The following is a 20,708-nucleotide window of genomic DNA, read 5'->3' as shown; positions in this document are numbered from 1 at the left end:
TGCTATAGAAATGGCTCATTCCCAGGCATGGGGAAGCATTTATTTGATCAAGCAGTACTAGCACTTCTGTAGGAAGAGAAGAAACAGAGCCTGTTTCCACACACGCACCATCCCAGGAGACTGTCAAGTGCAAATAAGCAGCAAGATATAAGATATTCCACAGTCACCTCACCAATCTGTCCCCTGAACTGGATTTTTAACTTTATAAAGACATTTTGTAGAAAATTGTATAAGAGAAAAAGAAGTATCAGGAGTAACAGGCACTTCTCATTGTTAGGTATTCCCCAACATGAAAAATTGCTTCATCATTACCAAACTTATTCCATCTCTTTTTTTTTTTTTTTTTTTTTTTTTCCCAGTTTTGGAGAGCTAAGAGTCTTCAGGATCTGGCTTTTGTTCTTCACAAGAGGAGGCACTAAACATGACTGACATCAGGAGCAGTCCATCCATTGAAAACTTAGACAAATGTGTGAGCCAGAACATCTTCCTGCTGCTTGTTGTGGAGGGTTCCAATGCCGACTGCCGGGGCTGGTAGAGGAGGTCTGCTCACAAGACGGAGCTGAAATTTGAGTTGTGGGGAAATGATTAATGAAGGACAGAATCACATCTCAAGGTCCTGATGCCACAGTGATATCTGCTGTCAGATAACTGGGCAGTCCCAGCTGGAAGTAATGCAGGAAGTTGTCCCCCATTTCCTAAAGACCATGGCTCAAAGGACTTTATAGTGCATTATCTGCCAGAGCAAATGGCACCTTTACATTCTCCTCCTACTGCCCTACTTGGGATATTTCATTATCCTGTCTACTTTGACTGAACACCATGTAAAATAAAGCTCCACTCCTGCTCTTCACCAATGGTGCTATAAAGAGCAGAAGTAGCTGAAATTAGAACACACATTTGGTTTAGGCATCAATATTCGTTTTTTTTGTTAAGCACCATAAAATTCTGCATTCAAGGAGAACTTCAAAGTCTAAAACACCCTGGGGATGTCTTACCTTAAGCCCCAGCTGTTTTTCAAACCGTGGAGACACAAAGGACCATGGACCCATGTTCTGTGGTTCTTCCTGACTCCAGATGAAGACTAAAGGAAGGATAAGAGGAACATAACAAACATACATATTTATCTTTCCAGCAGAGAAACAAAAACAGATTTTTGTTTTTGTAGCACCTCTAGTTTTTTTGTCTTGGCACTACCTTTGCAATGAAGGCAAGCCAGACTCAATTCCCTTGCAGCTCAGAACTGAATTCAGACCCAAAGGATGTCCACCATTAGGGTATACTATGTGTATATTGTGCTTCTCTACTGCTGTTTTCAAAAGCTACTAAAAGGACTGGACTGCAAAGACCAATGCAAAAAATACCTCAAATGGTTTGCTCTGATTTCCAGTGCTGCTTCTTGGAAGCTAACAGTAGCAGAGAAAAGAGTTCTTTTAACACAAGTGATAAACATTTCTGAAACATCCCACTCCAGAAACACTTGGATGTATGAGGGGGAGAACAAAGAGGGAAAAGCCACTACAGCTCTTCATCTTAAAAGGCAACAGATTTAGTTCAGTACTTCAAAGAGACTAGAAACACAAAGGTAGAAGCTTGGCTGACCTTTTGCATGGCTGTACTTGCTCAACTCTTGCTGTAGAGCTTCCAGGGGGAAAGGACAAAGCTCTTCAAGTCTCAGAATAGCTGTGCTCTGCTGCTTCTCTCCCAGTGTTTCTCTTTGCTTCACCAGAGCATAGTAATGCTTTCCAGAACACAGCACCACTTGGGTGACACTAAAAAAAAAAAAAAAAGAAAAAGAATGTTTCCCAGTTTAGTGTTTTACAGAAACTGGATGCAGAACAGCTTGGAAGAACACTTCCAACCACAGTATGCCAGAGGTCCTGTTTCTTCAGTAATTCTGGGCAAGTTCCTTACAAAGGGATTGATCTCTCTCAGCTCTGACTATTAAAAATTAAACACCCAGTCAAAGCTAGACATCTCTGCCCTCTCTGTAGAAAATAAACCAGAGAGAGAGAAGTCCCTCCAGAGGACAATTCTCTGCCATGCCAAAGCAGGACTGCCTGCTGGAGAGACACCACACCCTCCTGCAATCACAGAGGTCTTGGCTGCCTCATCTTCCTGGAAAAAGAAATGAGATAAACTACACCCTTTGTACCTCACCACCCCACTTTAAAAACCCAAGATGCTAAGGTACTTCCAGGCTTTTGATTGGGGGTCAGGAAGAGAAGAGAGGGGAGGCTCAGACTTGGCTACTACTGGGGCAAGCAGCAGATAAGGGGAAAAAATATTAAGGCTGAATTGGTCGTTGTGAAAAGGATTCACTATAACATCTAGAAGTAGAGAGATGTACACACACTTTGTTATTGCCCCACATCATCAGCTCAGGCATTCCAGCTCCAGAACAAAGATTCTGGATTCAATTTTGGGCCAATCATGACAAGAAAGACATTGAGGAGCTGGAGCCCATCCAGAGAAGGGAACGGAGCTGGTGAAGGGTTTGGTGCGCAAGTCCTGAGAGAAGCAGCTGAGGGAGCTGAGGGGCCTCAGCCTGGAGAAAAGGAGGCTCAGGAAGTGCCTCTTCACTCTCTACAACTCCCTGACCTGTAGCCAGGTGGGAGTTTGTCTCTTCTCTCAGGTAACACACAACAGGACAAGAGAAATCAGCTTTGAGTTGCATCAGAGGAGGTTTAGATTGGATGTTAGGAAAATTTTCTTCACTGAAAGGGTCAAGCACTCGAGCAGGCCTCCCAGGGCAGGAGTGGAGTCACCATCTTGGAGGTATTTAAATGTCTAGATGTGACACTTGGGACATGGTTTAGTGGTGGACTTAGCAGTGCTGGGCTAAGGTTGGACTTGATGATCTTAAGGGTCTTTTCCAACTTAACAAATCTATGATTCTATGATTCATGTCACAGCTGCTCCAGTGACTGTCAGCTAATGGACATGGTGCAGAATAGGCCCCATCAGGTTGGTAACTCCAGTCACCAACTCCCTGTGAGGCCAAGGGGTGACAGCCTAAACACTTCACTGCTTTGCAGACAGATGTGGTAACTACCAACAGTTACCTGAGGAAAAGGAGAGGAAGTAAAACTAACCACAGCTGCCTACCATAAAACATTTTCCCCTCCAAGTCGCCTCTTTCATATCACCTCAAATTTGAGCTGTTGGGTAGGAGAAAGGGACAGGACATCTCTTTTGAGCTTCTCCTCTAAGAAAGCAGAGCTACCTTTTAGGATCTACTGAGGAGTCACCAATGACAGGCTTGAATGTTGTCCCTGGGGCCATTTCTTCAAAACTTGATACAGCAGCCTACATGGGGGAAGAGTTGGAAGTTACCAAATCTTGCTGCTTTTCCCTCAGGCCAGAGTCAGAAAGAATACTGAGACAGGGTTTTGGTAAGTACAAAATACACAGTCAGAACACCATCAGGCCAGAAATGAACCCTACTTCTAGCTCACCTCCACCCAGCTTTAATCCTCAACCTGTTTGGCCCCAAACAGGCAGAATTCCATTGATTTGACCCCAAAACAGCAATCAGAGAACACAGAAGGAAAAAAAAAAAAAAAAGGGAAGAGAACACAAAAGAGGATAAAGAGAAAAAAAAATAAAGAAGGATATTTTTCAGCTTACTGGAAGCCTGAGTAACACTTTGGGAGAAGCAACAATGAGAGGTTTCCTGAAGTTTCGGACCATTTGCCTCCGGAGTAAATGGAAATACTGTGCTGGGGTGGTTGGGTGCACAACTGACATGTTGACCTGGTCACCATCAACACCCTCTTCTGAGCTGTCACACATCTGTACAGGGGGAACACAGCAATACCTTGTCAAATGCAAGCAGTGAGACTAATATGCAAGAAAGAATCCAAGAACACGAGGCACACTGACCTGTGCAAGTACAGATTAGTAAATATCCAGATTCAAGAGAGGAACAACTTCAGAGAAGAAATGGGTTTAGCATTGAACTGGTAAGATTGTGTCTGAACTGCTTCCTTGGGAGTACACTGCAGCCCAGCTCCCAGAGCACTGACTGCCAGTGCTGTGCTGAGCGTGTGTGACTCTGGGGCTGTGGTGGTACCTGTAGGAACCGTTCCATCCGGCAGGACGAGTGCTCAGGGCCTGCACCATCATAGCCATGGGGAAGAAGAATTACTATCCCACTCTGCAGAAGCCATTTAGCCTCACCTAGAAACACAGAATGAGAAGGAAGGAAAGGATGATTTCCACAGAATGCATTACTTTGCACACACTGCTCAGGAAAAAGAATAGCCAATTTCCATGTCATTAAATACAAGCCTGAAACATGCTGGCATTTTGCCCTGAGGCTCTTACAGTGAAATTACACATTCAGGTGATCTGAAGTTTCTGAAATCATCAGGTAGCTCTGGGCTCCCAGAAGACTTAAGTCTCCACATGGAGCACATGACACAGTGAAATTTTAAAACTTCATCTCTGCAGGTGTGATCCCAGCAGCATCCTGTGAGCCAGTCCTGGTTAACACAGCAGTCCTTGTTGCCCTGAGCTCTGCCAAACCTCCTGCACTATACAAGAGATTACAATCAAATCCAGAATTTGGGTGGGATAAGAGGGCCTCTGAATTTTCATCTATGACTACAGAGGTTTTATATCTGAACACTCAGAAAACATGTTAGAGTCAAACTTAGTAAGGTGTTGTGGGGGTTTTTGTTTGTTTCTTTTAAATAATCACTATTTTTCTTCTCTATTGCTTCAGGAATTTTTCAAATGCTTCACAAAGGAAAGGTACAGCCTATAAAGCTACCAACCATATATACACACAGTAAAATACATGGGGGGGAAGAAAAGCTATTAGTATAATTAATTGTCCTCTTGTGTTGACTGTACTCTGCCAAGGAATCTTTCATTTTAGATGCACTGTCTTTAGAGAAAAGCTGCACAGAAGTCAGGACTTCACAGGCAAGCTCATAGGACTCCTTGAGAAAACAGAATTCTTTGCACAACATGTTTCCCTTTTATTTGAAAGAGGAAGGATTTTCTAAAAATGTATATAATACAAATGATTCATTCTTAAATTTATTAGTTCCTAGTACACTCACCTCCAGAGATGAAAGTGTCAAATATTATCTGGGCTCCATTAAAGAAGTCTCCAAATTGAGCTTCCCAAATTGGCAGTAACTTCGGGCTCTCAATACTCATTCCATATTCAAAACCAAGCACAGCTTCTTCAGACAAGGGACTGTTACTCACCTAACAAAAGGAAATTGTTGGGAGGGATGGATGAGGAAGAAGACAACCAAGGGTTAAGAAGCACTGGAACCAGACAAACAGTGCTGACAACAGACACTCCTAAGGGCAATTGATAGGCACTGATTTTTTGCTTTTGGATGAAGGCACTGAGAGGAAAAGAATAACATTTGATCTCTCAAGGAAAAGCAAACCCCCTTGTTAAAGTTGTAATTTATAACAACAAAGAATTGGGATGTCCTGACAGTTTTTATGTCCCTGGATCTGGGTTTTGCCAGAACATACACTAGGCCTACACATGTCTCAGCAGCTTTAAAAAATGCATTGTTTCAGCACAATTTGAAGAAGGTGGTCTTGTGAGCTACAGAACCTACCTCAAGGAAACCCTTCTGGTCTGGGGACATGTGATTCAGAGGAATGTAGGTATCATCTGTCTCTTGGCAAACCAACATCGCGTGTCGTTGGCTGAAGGTTCCTCTGCCAACATCTTGTCCACTTAGTCTGATATTGAACCCTTGCCAAGCAATAAACACAACACCAGATCAGCAAGTCATGTAAAAAGAAAATATGCAGGTCATAATTCTATCTCTTGTTATATCTCTTTCTGGATTTCCCCTCATCAGCAACATCAAATCTGAGATGCAATTCTTAACCAGGAACAGCTCCAACTGTCAAGCACACAGATGCTCTGACATTATTGTGGGTAAAATGGTTCAATTTACTGAAGCAAACAGCAAAAAAAAAAATGTGCATTCTGTATCATATGTAAATGGAGGTTTGAATTCAGGCTAGAGAGGAGGGAGAAGAAATAGTAGCAAAAAGCACACAAAGTACTTGGGAGCCACACTGATGTCAGCTGCACTGCTTGTGCTCAGCTCTATGCACAAATGTTTTTGAGGAGTGAGAGGAAGCTACAGTTCTTTGAAGATATTTAAGATCCAGTCTACAAATATTAGTTACACATAGGATTCACATTTACCTTCTCTTACACAATTCAAGTTCTCAAATTTATAATCATAGCAATCTTTTTACTTAGAAATACCTAAGAAATCTAATGTTATCCTTTACTGACATTAAAGCAAAAATATTTTACTGTCTGCTGTCTAGGTGCCTCTTACCTTGGCTCAGCAGAGAACCAAATGCTAAAGTTTCAGCTGTTGCCCAGTCCAGCTTTTTTCCTTCCTCCATTTTTTGAATTCTTGACTAAGCAAATAAAGAAGAAAAAAAAATTTACTATTTTGTCTTTTTCCATCTGTAGTTTTTTTGGTGGCACAGACTAATATTAGAAGCTAGGAAAAAAGCAACACACTACGGAGAGAAATGCTATATATTCCTGCAGCCAGCTTAGGCTGCATTAGAATACAGAGTCTTATTTCAGCACATCCTAAAGAAGGTTGCCTGAGGACCACAGAACCATAGGTGATCCATGTGTTCACCTCCCAGTCAACAAACTGTGAACTGATTAAGTAATCCTAGTCGGAAAATATTAAAAATCTTAGCACAGCACAGAGTGTAGTCTTGGCAGACTTCTGGTCTGTCTGGTTAGCAGTGATGAAAGATACCAGGTGTAAGTATTTCAGTCTCCAAAACTCTTCCCTGTTCTGGCCTGCAGAACTGCAGACAAATGATCAAACTGAGCAGTGGAGTTCTTGCCTTGGGCTGGGAAGACAAAAACATCAGCCTTTTGAAATACTCAACTCACAGCCTCTCTCTGGCTGCCAAGCAGACACCTGCACACACTCATCATCCATCAAAGGGAAACATTCACAAACCCCAAACTGATCCAAACCAAACACCAACTTTGGAGCTATCAAACCCAGACTGTCAAACTAGGCCACATGTTGTGTAGTGTTTATATATAGGTTATAAAACACTCACTACTGGCTTTAGAAACTGTGCACACTATTGCCAGGTTCCTGAGTCATTCCTTTACAAAGTACTCATTCTAATTACCAACTATATAAATGTTAGTAACTTACCATAATAGTTTCTTTCTATTTGTAAGAGTAATAAGCTGTGTTTTCTATAAGCATTTTTCTTCATTCCAATAAAATATTGTTGAAATAACAAACTAAAGTACATGGTCAGACCTGGGGGAAAAATCTTTCTTCAAAACTGGAGGAAAAATGGCATCATGTCAGCCTTGAAATAGAGTGAGCTGTTTTTCCTTGAGAATACCATGCTATTCTCTAACTGGTAACCCTGCTGTGTCTAGACTTTTTCCTGTAACAGGTTTGAGCCACAGGATCATAAGTATCATGATGCTCTACTCACCTGAGCATAGGTCTTCAGGAGATGGCTGTGCATCTGGAGCTCTTCGGGCACCTCCACAGACTTGGCTCCAATGAACTGCAGCAGAGGCACAGGCATGCCCGTGTCCCAGGTGGTGATTGTGGCAGAAGGCTCCACCAAGCCTTTCCAGTGAGCCTGCAGGTTGGTAGGGGGTGGGCTGTACGAAGTCATGTTGGCAAGGTGATCATTCAGCTTGGAATAGCACGAGGTCTTTATCTCAGACACTTCAGCCTCAGTCATGAGCCCAGCAGCTGTGAGGTGGTCTGCGTACGTGTCCGGGATACTCTTACGGGATCTGCCAGGGAGGGAATCAAACCACATAGATATCCAGCCTAAAAGCAGTGCCACGGGAGAACAAGGAAATACCACCTTACTACAGTCAGGTACCATGGAAAACTCATATAAATGGTGTCCTGGTGCATTATACTTATTTGCATGAAGTTCAATTTTCTGGCATTTTCAAAAAGATAATTGTTCTCTTAGAGATGTGTTTTATAGCCCTTTATTAAAAAAGTGAAAGTGCTATAGGTGGCAGTTATTACAGGTTAAAACAAGTCAAAACTCCCTCTGTGCTACCACAGATATTTTCTTCAGAGAAATTCACAGTAGGATTTCTGCATTGGAGAGAATCAAGGCAACCATTCCATAAACTCTTCACCTAAAATACCAGAATTGACTGGCAAGTGAATTTTTGTGTATTTTTCTTCAGGGACAAGGATGGAATCTGAATACATTTAAATGCTGATAAAGATGAGTCCCCACTGGAAGCAGCAGGACCAGGCAAAGACAAGACAAGCATCACACTGGCTTCCTGCCCATTCTCCCGCAGCATGCACGCTTCCCCTTGGCACACAGAGGGCAACTTTGCCCTCTGATTACCAGTGGTCACAAATTTGAAATCCAAGAGCTATGTCCAAGATTGTTCTCCAAAAAGCACCAAGCCACACATTCAAGAGCCAACAGTAATGATGGCTCATTAGCATCTTATTATCAGACTCCCACTGTAGTCAAGGGCTGCTGACAGTGCAGCTGCACCTTACATAAAGACCTGGGGATATGTCAAAGGATCTCACACAGAGACTTCTGTTGCAGCAGCAAGACTTGAGGTGGTGCAGAGATATTTTGGTGGCGCAGCCCTTACCTGATGATTTTGTACATGCTGGGGTTGGTGAAGAAGGGCTCATCAAGCTCATTGTGGCCCCACTGCCTGTAGCACAGCAAGTCCACAATGACGTCCCTGCGGAACTGGCGCTGGTACTCCACAGCCAGTCGTGTGGCACGAACAACTTCCTCAGGGTCATCCCCGTTCACATGGATAACTGCACATCCAACGATTTTACCTGCCCAGGGATTCAAAACACAGCAGCAATCACAGCCAACCCCTTCCAAAGAAAGCAGACACCTGCTCTGCTGAAACTACAGACAACCCATGTGAAGTAAGTATATTAAAAACAAATCAAAAAAAGTTCTTTGTGATGAGAGCTGGAGTAAGGAGAGGAGTCTTGCCTGAGAGAATCTGCAATTAGCCCAACCTGTTGTATTTGTCAGTTTGAGCACAACTTCTTTATGAGCACTTTGTTCCCAGAGGAGTTTCTATACACAGTTCCTGCATCATATTAATCTGGTAGTGTACAGGAACAGGGAGAGAGCTACTTGATTGCTTCTCTTTTAAACAGAAATTGAGTTTTATTTCCTTCTTATCCTAAGCTATCTCTACTATGAATTCATAAAAGCCAAAAGCAACTTTCTTCCTTATTAGTAGGGAGTATCATTCTGTCCACTGCTCCTTCAGGCAGAAAAATCTCTTCATAAAAGAGAACACTGTAAAATTTCAACATTTTAACACCCTCTCCTGTACGACAATTTGGCTGCAAGCAAGAGTGCTCCTTTTGTACTTTATCTGACCAAATTCTGGAAACTAAGATACTTCAGCCATTCCTGGCTCATGTCAAATTTCCCTCCCTAGAAAAATACTAAAGCTCAGCTACATAGCAGCCCCTGCTCACTGACAGGTAAGAGGAAAGGAAAACTAAGGATGGAGACAAAAAACCAAACCCAAACAAAAACAATCCATAACACAAAACCAGCCCAGGGAAAACAGTAATAACATATGCTATCTACCTTACCAGATGTAATGAATCTACTTGTTTGGTTTGATGAAACCGTAAGACAAACACTTGATGTTAGGTCAAAAGCATACAAAAGTATATTTTTACTAATAGGAGTCATATACAAGATAACTAACTACTATGTCTCTGATCTTACTGGTAATACCTCTGTTTACTACTAAGAAAGATCAGTCCAAAACAAAGCTTCTAGTTCAGGCACAGAAAGGTCTTGAACTTCTTTAAACTGAAAGCTCAACAGGTTCACATGACAACAAACAAAACAGAAAAAATGGAGGAGTATCCGACGTAAAAATCTTGCTCAGAAAACACACAGATGATTTTTATGAAATTTAACAAGATATATTTAAAGTAGATCTGTTATATGCTCTATTGCAATACCTTTTTAAAAGCTGTCAATAATATGACAGAAACTGAGTTATAAAGACTTCACAGAAATCTTGCAATTATTTTACCATATCCTGTAAAAATGTGACAAGATTTTCCCTTGATATTTAGTCTTTGCCATAAAGCAGATAGGGGAGGGCATATTTTTAGCATCTGAATTGTTGCTAGTAGGAGAGAATAATAATAATTTAAATTCCTACTCTACCATGAAACTGGAGTTACAATAATCTTCCCCCTAGAGCTGACAGGCAGTTAATACAGAAAGTCCAACTGCAGTTAACAATCCTTTCTGACACAACAGGCAATCTTCCTTGTGATTCAACCCTACCTACCAATGTCACTGCAGTACAGAGATGACCTTCCTCGCTCTGGAGGAGTGGTATAGCCCAGCTGGTTATTAACAATCAAATGGATGCTCCCACCAACTCTGAAATGTGGTAGATTAGAGAGGGTCAGTGTTTCAGGAACAATCCCTTGCCCAGAGAAAGCAGCATCACCATGAACCTACATCAGGGAAGAAGATGGAAAAGTCTCATTAGGAAACACTGGTGGAACAGCAAAATCAAAACCGTAACACATTAAGTAAGACCTCCTAAACTGGGTACATGGAACAGACAGTTCCAGCTGGACTCCTTAATCCCTCTCAGAATACTGTTTCCATGACTTGAGAGTTTATGCAGCCTTATCACTAACACAAGGTCATAGCAGCCAACATATGTACATGAAAGCCTGCTGAATCCCTACCTGGAACTGACCCATGATCTCTTAAAACTGACCCACCAGTGTCCAGGTGACTGCAGGCTTCCTGGCTATGGCAAAGCTGCAGCAGTCAGAGGCAAGCCACTGACCCCTGAACAAAGGGAGCCACTCACCACAGCATTCACTACACCTTTGCTGAAGTTGAATGCTGGTGAACTAGGCCCATTTCCACCTTACCAAACAGACAAGAACAGAAAAACAAGCGGGAAATGAACCATACGGAAGCACTCCAAACCAAAAACTTTCAGAAGGAAATAAAACCTAAATTCCTAGTTACATTTCAAAAGAGCAATAGCAAATAAATGCTGCAAATAAACAAATAGCTTGGAAGGGGAAGAGAGAATACTGTGATAGCCAAGGTTTCCAACAAAGGCTACAGGTACTGGAGTGAGTATCATCTAACATTTCCATGTTTTGAAATTGGAGACAGTTCTCCTTTGATGAATATGACGACAGTTTCCTCAGAATGCAGACTCAGTCATTTGCAGATTAAAGTCACTATGCAGATTGATGTACTTCCTTATTGAAACCAGACGACAGTTCTGCTTTCTAGCTATGGAATAGTGGTTTCAAGCCTTAAGAGACTTCTGCAAGTACACCAAGGTAACAGAGGTGCATCAGCCAGTGAAATGGCAGCACTGGGTTTTTTATACCATTCCAATACAGATTTTTAAGAGGTATCACAGCAAAACAAAGGTAACTACTATAAGAGAGACAAGCCAGCATCCCCACTCTATCCCTTACGATGCTACACTTATTCCTGAAGTGTTGGGTTTTCACCTTTCCCTCCTGGTTTCTTCTGCTGCGTAAGAAGGCTACATTTCTCAGTGATAGCATTTGAGTGAAGACCCTAAAACATCTGACAAAACTTTATGGCCTTTAGCACATCCCAAAGCATTAAAGCCTAAAGACAGTGTGACTATCCAACTACACAAGATGGTTCATATGCAACTCAAAATCCAGAGGATTCAATTCCTGTGATGCAGGTAGGATATTACTCATTCTACCAAAAAGATGGAAATATTTTTTGCTAGGGCACATTTTTCTGGGCTGCATCAGCAAAAAGCTAGAAGAAGACCTTCAGACCCTGGACAATGAAGCTCACCACTGACAATGGCACCTTAACTGATCTTTAGTCATTATCCCCTCAAGCTCTGGTACTGAGGCTTGTGGAATACGAGAAAAAATGCCAGTATAAACCTCATTTCAGAGTGTCTACACTTACATTTCTCAAGAGAAAGCATTGTAAAACCAGGAAATTCAAACTCCCAAACCAAGATTCTGAAACACAAGGTGCCTACTTTCATCTCTTTCTTCTCAATTAGCTGAATGAAAGCAGTTAACAGTTGGAACTAAAAATTTGCCTGTTTTCAGGCAAATTTTTTACCCTATCACAAGTAATGATGATACATTTTCTTCCTTTTAGGAATACTTTGAATCAGTTGACTAACATGGAGGTGTTTGGCACAGAATCAAATGTATCTCTTCTCTGCTATGCAATTGTCCCTACCACTTACCCCCACAAATCCTAAGTGAAATTTTTCTTGGATAGGGAGGGTCCATTTATCCTGAAGAATCGTTGTTAAAAGAGTCATAGGACTTACATAACTACATGGTGAAGATTTACCATTATGAGAAAGAAATAGTATCTTCTCAAACTAAGAAATACCTTCTCTGAAAGATGGAGACACATTGGGCAGCAAAAGTTGGCTGCACTTGCGAGCACTAAAGACTTATTTAAAAAAAAAACCAAAACAAACTAAGAACCCCAACTTGCCCATATTTTGCTGCTGCTCCCATATTTTGGTGTAGTGAATGCTGTAGTGAGTGGCTCCCTTTGTTCAGGGGTCAGTGGCTTGCCTCTGCTGCAGCTTTGCCATAGCCAGGAAGCTTGCAGTCCCTTTGACACTGCTCCCATATTTTGCATTCTCATGTCTGCTTTTTCACAATATCCCACCCTTCCAGAAGAAAGCAAAACATTTTTTTAACTGAAATACATTTTCACTCCTACATGTAACTTCCTCCATGTTTGTTATACTTTACAGAACATTTCTGCCCAACTTGTTTTTACTCCTGGCTTTAAAATGTTAAGAGTTCAGTTCACTTGTTTTTCCAAGTTCAAGTCAATGCAAGAGAAGAAAATTTATCAAGGAACTATTTAGGATTGCTTCTACAGGTATACAAGTCAGTTCAAGGAGTAAAAACTAATTCCAGCAGAGTCTTCAACAGCACCATGACAAAATGACAAAATTCTAAATCCTCCTGAACATTTTGCAGCCTTGTTGACAGCTCTTCTCCAAACCCATTATTTTAAAGAAAGCTTCCAGTGGCAGTTAAAATGCAAAAGTGAGGAAAGGCACACATGGCTCTCAATACAGAATATTATTAAAATAATGGGAGGTATCAGAATAAGTATTCAGAAACCTTAGAAGTGCAATTATTTAAATGCCAGCATCATCACCTGGATATCTTCCTAGCCCTCCTCTTTCTCCATAAAGAAGATCCCAGCTCTTGGCATCATCCTTTAAGTCAGTTTTGTCTGATATTTCTATGTACACTTCTGTTCACATTCTAGTCCAGCAAGTCTTAAAATAAATTACAATATGTGAGCAAAATACCTGCAGGCAAATAACTTTGTCCCCAGGCTGTGCAGAACTCTCTGGGGAGTAATCGCCATCGAGCAGAGTCTGTTGCCTGGCTCGTGTCTTGCCCACAGCCACTGGGTTGATGGCTTCTAAGTGTGAGGGGTTGGGGAGCAGGGTGACATGCACAGGTCTGTGGGAGCCGAAGTCCAGATCTACAGAAGATGTCAGGTGGGACAGAACGTCCCCAATGGCTGCTGAATTCTCTGGAAACTCACTCAAACCACGCATCTTGCGGAACATGAGCTGCAGGGAAACAGATTTGGTTAAAACCCTTTTGTGATTCACTGACAGGTTGAAAGAAAAACTCTCTCCTACTCCTGAAATTGCTTGGATGCTTCTGAGTAGCAGCACACAAAACCCTTCATTAGAGTTCTTTCAACAGTCTCTGGCAGACAGTTCACTGAAGTGTTGATAGGAAGGAAGAACACTCTCTCACAGGTAACATTTTATTGCTCCAGCATTTACAACTTTGGCAAACTTTTGGGGGTTTATTTTACTGCAAATAAACCAGGCAGCTGCCTGTGAGATTACAAATCTCTTACTGTCTTAGGTTGCAAGATGTAGCTGGAGGTGTCTATTCTATTGCCATCTGTTAGAGGTGGGGCAGTTATCTTCTGTGACAGTTTTCTTTATCTCTTCCACATTCAATCCTCCCTCTGGGAAATATCTTCTGTTCGTGGGCCAATGAGTGTCACTGCATGGCTGATAAAATTCCATCATCCTATTGGGAGATGCTCCACCCAGGGGGAGGAGCCAAGCATTCCTACCTGGATATAATCTGGGATTTGGAACAACACAGGCAGCTTTTTTCCACTGGATTCCCAGAGGAGCAGCTTTCTTTTACTCTGGATTCCCAGAGGAAGACCAGGCCCATCTACACCACCACTGGACCTTCAGAGGAAAACTCCACCCTTCTGCAGGATCACTGCTCCAACAGAACCACACCTGTCACTCCAGGAGGGCTGCAGCCACCATTTAATGGGACTGCTGCCATCACCTTGACCCACAGGGCGTCAGGTCATATTCTGACTCTGTCAGTATTGTTTTGTATTACTGCATTTGTGTTTTAATTTTTCTAATAAAAGAACTGTTATTCCTACTCCCATATCTCTGCCGACAGCCCTTTAATTTAAAATTATAATAATTCAGAGAGAGAGGGTTTACATTTTCCATTTCAAGAGAGGCTCCTGCTTGCCTTGGCAGACAGCTGTCTTTCCAAACCAAGACACCTACCTCGGGAGGGAGCTGAAGTAAGCCCGCGAGCAGATTGAGCCTCCCGCGATGAGGCATTCCAATGACGATGTCCGTGACCCCGCTGTACGCGCACATCTTGAACAGCTCGTGGAAGAAGCCCATCATGCTCTCTGCTCCTTCACCACCGTATCGTTTCACTGTGGCAAACTTGGTGGCCAAGAAGTGATCAAACTCCTGTTAAAAACAGAACAACTTCAGTATTAGGTTATTTTAAGCAGCAGCCTTCTGTTTATAACATTGAAATGTAATTTATGTCTATACCCTTGAGGCATACAAATCTAAACATACCCCTGGAAAGTCTCAGCTCACTCTCCACCCACACAGTCTGAGACCAGAAGCTATCATGACTATAAAAAAATCAGCTCTAAGCAGAAAAATGTTGTATTGAGGACTAAACTTTCTCTGTCTCACATGGAAGATGCTTCAAGAATTCTAACACCAGATTAATTTACAAATTCCTTGGTAGTTTACCTGTTTTAGGTGGAAATTTAGGAATGCTGTTCTTTTATAGTATAAACCATAATGATCTTGAGATACAAAGCGCTAGCAAAGCAGTGTTTCGTTTTGATTTACATTAGGCACAGTCCTTATTATATAGGTAGAATACTTGGGAGAAGAAAAATAAATGAATCTGTATTTACTTAATTTTCTTCTCACTTCATTCATCTCCTAGAAAGCTCTAATAAGTGACCAAGTTTTGGAAGCACTGGAAATTTCTTTAGTTTTTGCAACTGAAGACAGAAACTAAAAGAAGTCTGTAACTGAGAAAGGAAGACTAAGCCACACCCAAAGATCTCATCCATTGCTAGTTGAGCAATATTCAGTTCTAAGGAATAATGTATACGAAACTGGTCACATATAAAAGCAGGTTTTTTTCTGTCAGGGTGAAATTATATACTCTTAGTATAGTTCTGGTCATACTGAAATTAAAGTAGAGCACATCAGGGTCCCAATATCATCCTCCTGTGTCACCATCAAATTCCTCTAACTGCCAAAGAGGCTACAAAAAATACAAAGTGGGCCATATACTTCCGTTCAGTCATTGGTAAATATTACATTTAACACTCCTTCCACTTGGAAAACTGGAAACAGGGACACTTTCACAGATCCTGCTCTTCTACCTTTCCAACCTTCACAGATCCTGCTCTTCTACCTTTCAATCATTCTGGATAACATGGGAAGAAAAGGGGAAAAATTAAAACTTTTCACAGTACAGAAGTATTAGAATAAATTCTCTCTATACATTTCAAAAGTGCATAAATATTTCACTTCCTTATAGAAGGCATTGAAGAAAGGTTCCTTGTTGAAAAGCACCATGTCTGCCAGTGCTATATGACAGCACCTCAGTCCAACTCTGATTTGTTCTTCCAAAACCCTGAGGGACAGCATACTTTAAGGACAGTAAAACAGATCAGCATGAGGGTGAGAGGAAAACACAGAACAGCTAAGCCAGAGCACAAGATTTCACAGAGCTCTGCTCAACCTTATGGTCCCATCAGTAACATTTAATATGAGCTGTGAGAGCATTAATCTAAGAGTATCTCACTTTTGAAGACTGATTATTCATGGGTTTACAGCATCATGTCAGTAATAGCTGGTAACTTAATGCAGCAACCAACTCCATTGGGATTCCTGCATTGCACTGCTTCAGGTAAAGCCTTGTACTTCTTTTGCCTGCACACTGTCAGAGCCTTTCAGGACAGTGATTGTTCTTTTCCTGCATGAATCATGTCCAGAATAGTAAAGGATCCATGACAGACTCCATGACTATTACAGTCCAGTAGCAGCGAGCAAAGTACCTGGGACTCCAGCATCAGTTTGCACAAGTGCTTTTTCTCTTCAGGTGTAAATGCTTCTTGCTTTAGCTCTTCAAACCTTTTAGCAAACCATTCTCTCTCCTCCAAAGTTGGAAGCTGGCTTGTTTCTATGGAAATATGCCCGCAGTATATATGGTCAAGATAAGCCATCACATCCTCTACAGAAGCCTCCTCTTTTCCCATGTTTATAAGTCCTGGTGGGAAATAAATGTTATTAGTCACTTTGGGGGAGGAGGGGAAGCACTAAGGCCTGTTTTGGAGAAAATAAAGCAATAAGAGAGACCGACCTCCTTTGTTCAAGGCTGCAGCAAGGCTCTAAGAGAGACAAGTAAAGACAAATCTTGACTTCTGCCCCTGTATTTTCAAACCTTCACTACAGCGTTAAGTATTGTGGTAAATTATAGAATGTTACAGTAACACAAGAAATTAATGTTTAACCTCAGTAGCTGTAAGAACAAGCACAAATTTTCATGATTTCCAAAGATGCTAGAAGGCAGCCTCTCACTGCACTAAGATTTCTGCAACAGACATATGTATGCTGAAGTTGACAATTTTCTGACTCTTCCACAGAGGCCACAACCCCTCAATAAATCACCCATGAACAGAATTTGCTGTGATGAGACTGTGGACTCACCTGTAGTAATGAGAGGACCCTGAAGAACTTCAGCCAGCTCCTGGATTTCAGGTACCATGTTCATAACAGCTCGGCCGGCAAACAGTGGGTTTATTTTGGCTGCTTTGTGGCCGTGTTCAGCATAGGCAGTTATTAAACGAGCAAGAGCATGGTCAACTACAACCAGAAAGAAAGCAGCACAGTATCACACACATGCTCAGATTAAATCCACTTACAGCCACAACACAGGAAGGCTTTGTCTGCTGGCAACCATCAAGGTTCTGGCTGGAAAGAGAGCTTTTCTATGCAGTTATTTCTACCTTATTACCCCACAACAGCTCCCATCAGCAAACTGCTAAATCTGCTCCCCAAAGCAATTTTCAAGCAAGTACACTCTAGATTTCCCCCACAGTTCCCCTCAGAGGTTAGGCTCGTGTAAATATATGAAAAGCTACTTCATTTTGCTTTGAATCTCTCTACAACAGCAGTGAACCAAAACCACTACAAACAGGTATGTTCAAGTCAAGATCAGCCCATTGCCAGTGTATAGTCTTACTTCCTAAGCCAACTCAATCCTATCACTTACGCTTCCTGGTTCCTTTCTGGAATGACAGGAAGATTGGGTCTTAACAATAATTCAGGTCCCATGACTTCAAAAAAGACAAAGTCTGTCTGCAGTAGCCAAGAGCATGTGCTGAGCCAAATGTGGTAAAAATTATCCACACGGGCAGAATTTGACCAGCTGAGAGGTCACACACACTGTCACTGTAACTGTCACTGAGCAGGGCCATAGACGAGGCTGATGAACTGCAAACAATAAAACATACTGCAAGCACAACCTGCTACAAACTGCTACAAATGTATGACATGAACCAGTTTATAAAGCATTCCTCATGTGGAGGGGTTTTTCATCCTGGTAAAAAACGCAGCACTGACAGTAGTCAGATCTGAAGGCTTTTGTTTTCCAAAACAATGCAATTCTCAGACCATAGCACAAGGTTATTTCTCTGACACTTGTCAGCCCATTCAAAACAGCCCCTTTTCTCTACTGGGTTGTACAACAGAGGGACAGAACCCAGACATAAGGCTAACAGTGCCCACAATGCTCTCAGCAAGGAGGTCGTTTAAACACAATTTTTAAAATGTTACATAAAAATATGTTAATCATTAACAAGGAGGCTACTTTGTGACGGGCCTCAGGGTCCAGGAGCTACAAACTGGTTTCACTCCCGCTCCTGGGCAAAGGGTTTAATTCCTACCAGTCGCCAGAGTACAGTTAATGCAAGCACCACACTCCTATCTAGAAGAGCTCTCTGCTTGAAATCACTTTTCTGCACTGTAAAACAGAGCTAAAAGCAACACAGGTTTGCTACAGGAGAGAGTTAGGTGTATTTAATCATGGAATCCGAGAATGTTAACGGGTTGGAAGGGACCTTATAGACCATCCCATCCCAACCCACCTGCCGTGGGCAGGGACACCTCCCACTGCACCAGGCTCCTCAAAGTTTTATCCCATCTGGCTTTGAACACCGTCAGGGTTGGGCATCCACAACCTCCCCGGACAACCTGTTCAGTGTCTCACCACCCTCAGTTCGTTCAAGCCTCATGATACAAAAGGAAAATGACAGGAGCGCAGCAGAGGTACTTGAACGAGCAGCAGAACTCTCCGAGAGCCCATCGCCGGGCAAACTTCAGCAGTCGGTGCTCTCACAGCCGCTTCAGCCCGCGGAGCGGAGCCAGGCACCCCAGGCTTGCAGAAAGCACAGCCGAGAGCTCCTGGAGCGGGTCTGCTCCGCGCTCTGCCCCGCCGGGAGCAACACACGCCGCCCCTCAGAGCGCCCGCTCCGTGCCCGGGCCCCGCTCCGGGGCGGCCCCCGCCGCGCTCCCTCTGCCCGGCGCGGCCCCGGACAGTCCGACCTGCTCTGCCGGCGCCGCGCTGCTCCTCCGCCCGCCCGCCCGCCGCCTTCCGCGGTTTGTAGCCGTAGACGCCGCGCTCGGTGCGGTACCAGCGCCTCGGGCCGCCCCGGCAGAGCGCGCAGCGCACGGCCCGAGCCCCCGCCGCGGCCGCCATGGCCATGGCCGCGCTGCCCCCGCCGCCGCCGCCGCCCCCGGACCCGCCCCGAGCCCCGGGGGCGGCGCCCGCAGCGGGGGCCCTCAGGGGCTCCTGCGGTGCCGAACGGAACGAGAAAGCGCACGATGTTCTGGGCTCCGGCGAGGCAGTCTGCAGTGCTGTGCCCAGTTCCGGGCTCCTCAGCACAAGAGAGACGAGGAACTGCCGCAGAGGGTCCAGCGGAGCCACGGAGATGAGGAGGCCTCTGGAGCATCTCTCCTGTCAGGAGAGACTGCGGGAGCTGGCCCTGGTCAGTCTGGAGAAGACTGGGAGGAGATTTCACGAATGCGTATAAATAGTTGGTGCCAAGAAGTTGGTGCCAGACTCTTTGCAGTAGTGCCCAGCAACAGGACTAGGAGCAATGGCCATAAAATTAAACCCAAGAAGTTCCACCTCAACATGAGGAAGAACTTTTCATTGAGAGTGGCAGAGCGCTGGGACAGACTGCTCAGGGATGTTGTGGAGTCTTCCTCTGTGGAGACATTCACAACCCACCTGGATGTGTTCCTGTGTCACCTGCTCCAAGTGACCCTGCCTTGGCAGCGGGGTTGGACTGGATGATCTGCAGAGGTCCCTTCAACTCTACACCTGCAGGGCTGCATCCAGCTCTGGGGTCCTCAGCACAGGGGGACATGGCCCTGTTAGAGCTAACCCAGAGGAAGCCACCAAGATGATTAGAGAGGTGGAGCACCATTCCTGTGAGGAAAGGCTGAGAGAATTGGGAATTCTCTTCAGAAGAGAAGGCTTCCTGGTGACTTAACTGCAGCCTTCTAATACCTGAAGGGAGTCTGCAAGAAAAGATGGAGATGGATTTTTTACAAGAGCATTTAGTGACAGGACAAGGAGGAATGGCTTCAAACCAAGAGAGTGTAGGTTTAAATTAGGTATTAGGAGGATGTTCTTTGCTGTGAGCATGGTAAGGTACCAGAGCAGGTTGTGCAGGGAAGTTGTGGATGCCTTACCTGTGGATGTGTCCAAGGACAGGTTGGATGGAGCTCTGATCAACCTGAAATAGTGGAAGGTGTCCCTGCCTGTGGCAGGGGGTTGCACCAGATGATCTTTAAATGTCCCTCCCAATCTCAACTTTTCTGTGATTCTGCAAACTTTGTGTGAATGCAGGTCTGGGGTACTGGCAAGTTCCCTTTCCTCAGGCTTGGTTGTGCTCCTGTAGCCTTCACAATGAGGAAATCAAAGAGCATTTTTTGTCCAAATCAAACCATGGTATTTGCCTTTGGAACAGGTGAAACTGGATTTCAGAACTGAGTCAGTTCCAGTTAGTCTGGGATTTTATGATATTCACAGTTCTTGCAGAGGGGCCACTTGTGTGCCTTGAGGCCTGTATGGTTGGGTTTATGCATACCTATAAAACCCGGTGTGAAGGAAAAATATAAAAATAAATGACCTTTAATGCTGCAAGGAGGGCAAAAGATACAGTGGCAGAAGGACAGTGGACATGTGGTCCATACAGTGTAGTAGAAATGTGGCTGT

General features: G+C 43.5%; 1 protein-coding gene across 1 annotated transcript; it reads right to left on the bottom strand.

The window, feature by feature from the left end:
- Positions 1-19,217, bottom strand: DHTKD1 (dehydrogenase E1 and transketolase domain containing 1). The gene is made up of 17 exons (XM_038153370.1): positions 19,028-19,217; positions 17,132-17,287; positions 16,480-16,691; positions 14,660-14,854; positions 13,400-13,669; positions 10,355-10,526; positions 8,651-8,849; positions 7,492-7,804; positions 6,336-6,420; positions 5,592-5,731; positions 5,070-5,220; positions 4,073-4,179; positions 3,628-3,792; positions 3,224-3,306; positions 1,600-1,769; positions 996-1,081; positions 1-559 (listed from the first exon to the last, which is right to left on the bottom strand). The coding sequence occupies exons 1-17, from the start codon at positions 19,185-19,187 to the stop codon at positions 458-460; spliced, it is 2,766 nt and encodes a 921-aa protein (XP_038009298.1). The 5' UTR covers positions 19,188-19,217; the 3' UTR covers positions 1-457.
- Positions 19,218-20,708: the final 1,491 nt, after the last annotated feature.

The sequence above is a fragment of the Motacilla alba genome, chromosome 1A (genome assembly GCF_015832195.1).
Source record: "Motacilla alba alba isolate MOTALB_02 chromosome 1A, Motacilla_alba_V1.0_pri, whole genome shotgun sequence".
Lineage (NCBI taxonomy): Eukaryota > Metazoa > Chordata > Aves > Passeriformes > Motacillidae > Motacilla > Motacilla alba.
The sequence above is the reverse complement of the archived record's forward strand: the minus strand, read 5'-3'. Positions and strand labels throughout refer to the sequence as shown.

What these genes read in the sequence shown, in the direction of transcription:
- DHTKD1 (XM_038153370.1), bottom strand. Translation starts at nt 19,187, where the DNA reads ATGGCCATGGCGGCCGCGGCGGGGGCTCGGGCCGTGCGCTGCGCGCTC. An exon ending in TCCTGAAGACCTATGCTCAG is followed by an intron (nt 6,421 to 7,491) that starts GTGAGTAGAGCA and finishes TTATTTGCTTAG; the next exon opens with TCAAGAATTCAAAAAATGGA. An exon ending in GGATGGAACGGTTCCTACAG is followed by an intron (nt 3,793 to 4,072) that starts GTACCACCACAG and finishes CCCCCTGTACAG; the next exon opens with ATGTGTGACAGCTCAGAAGA.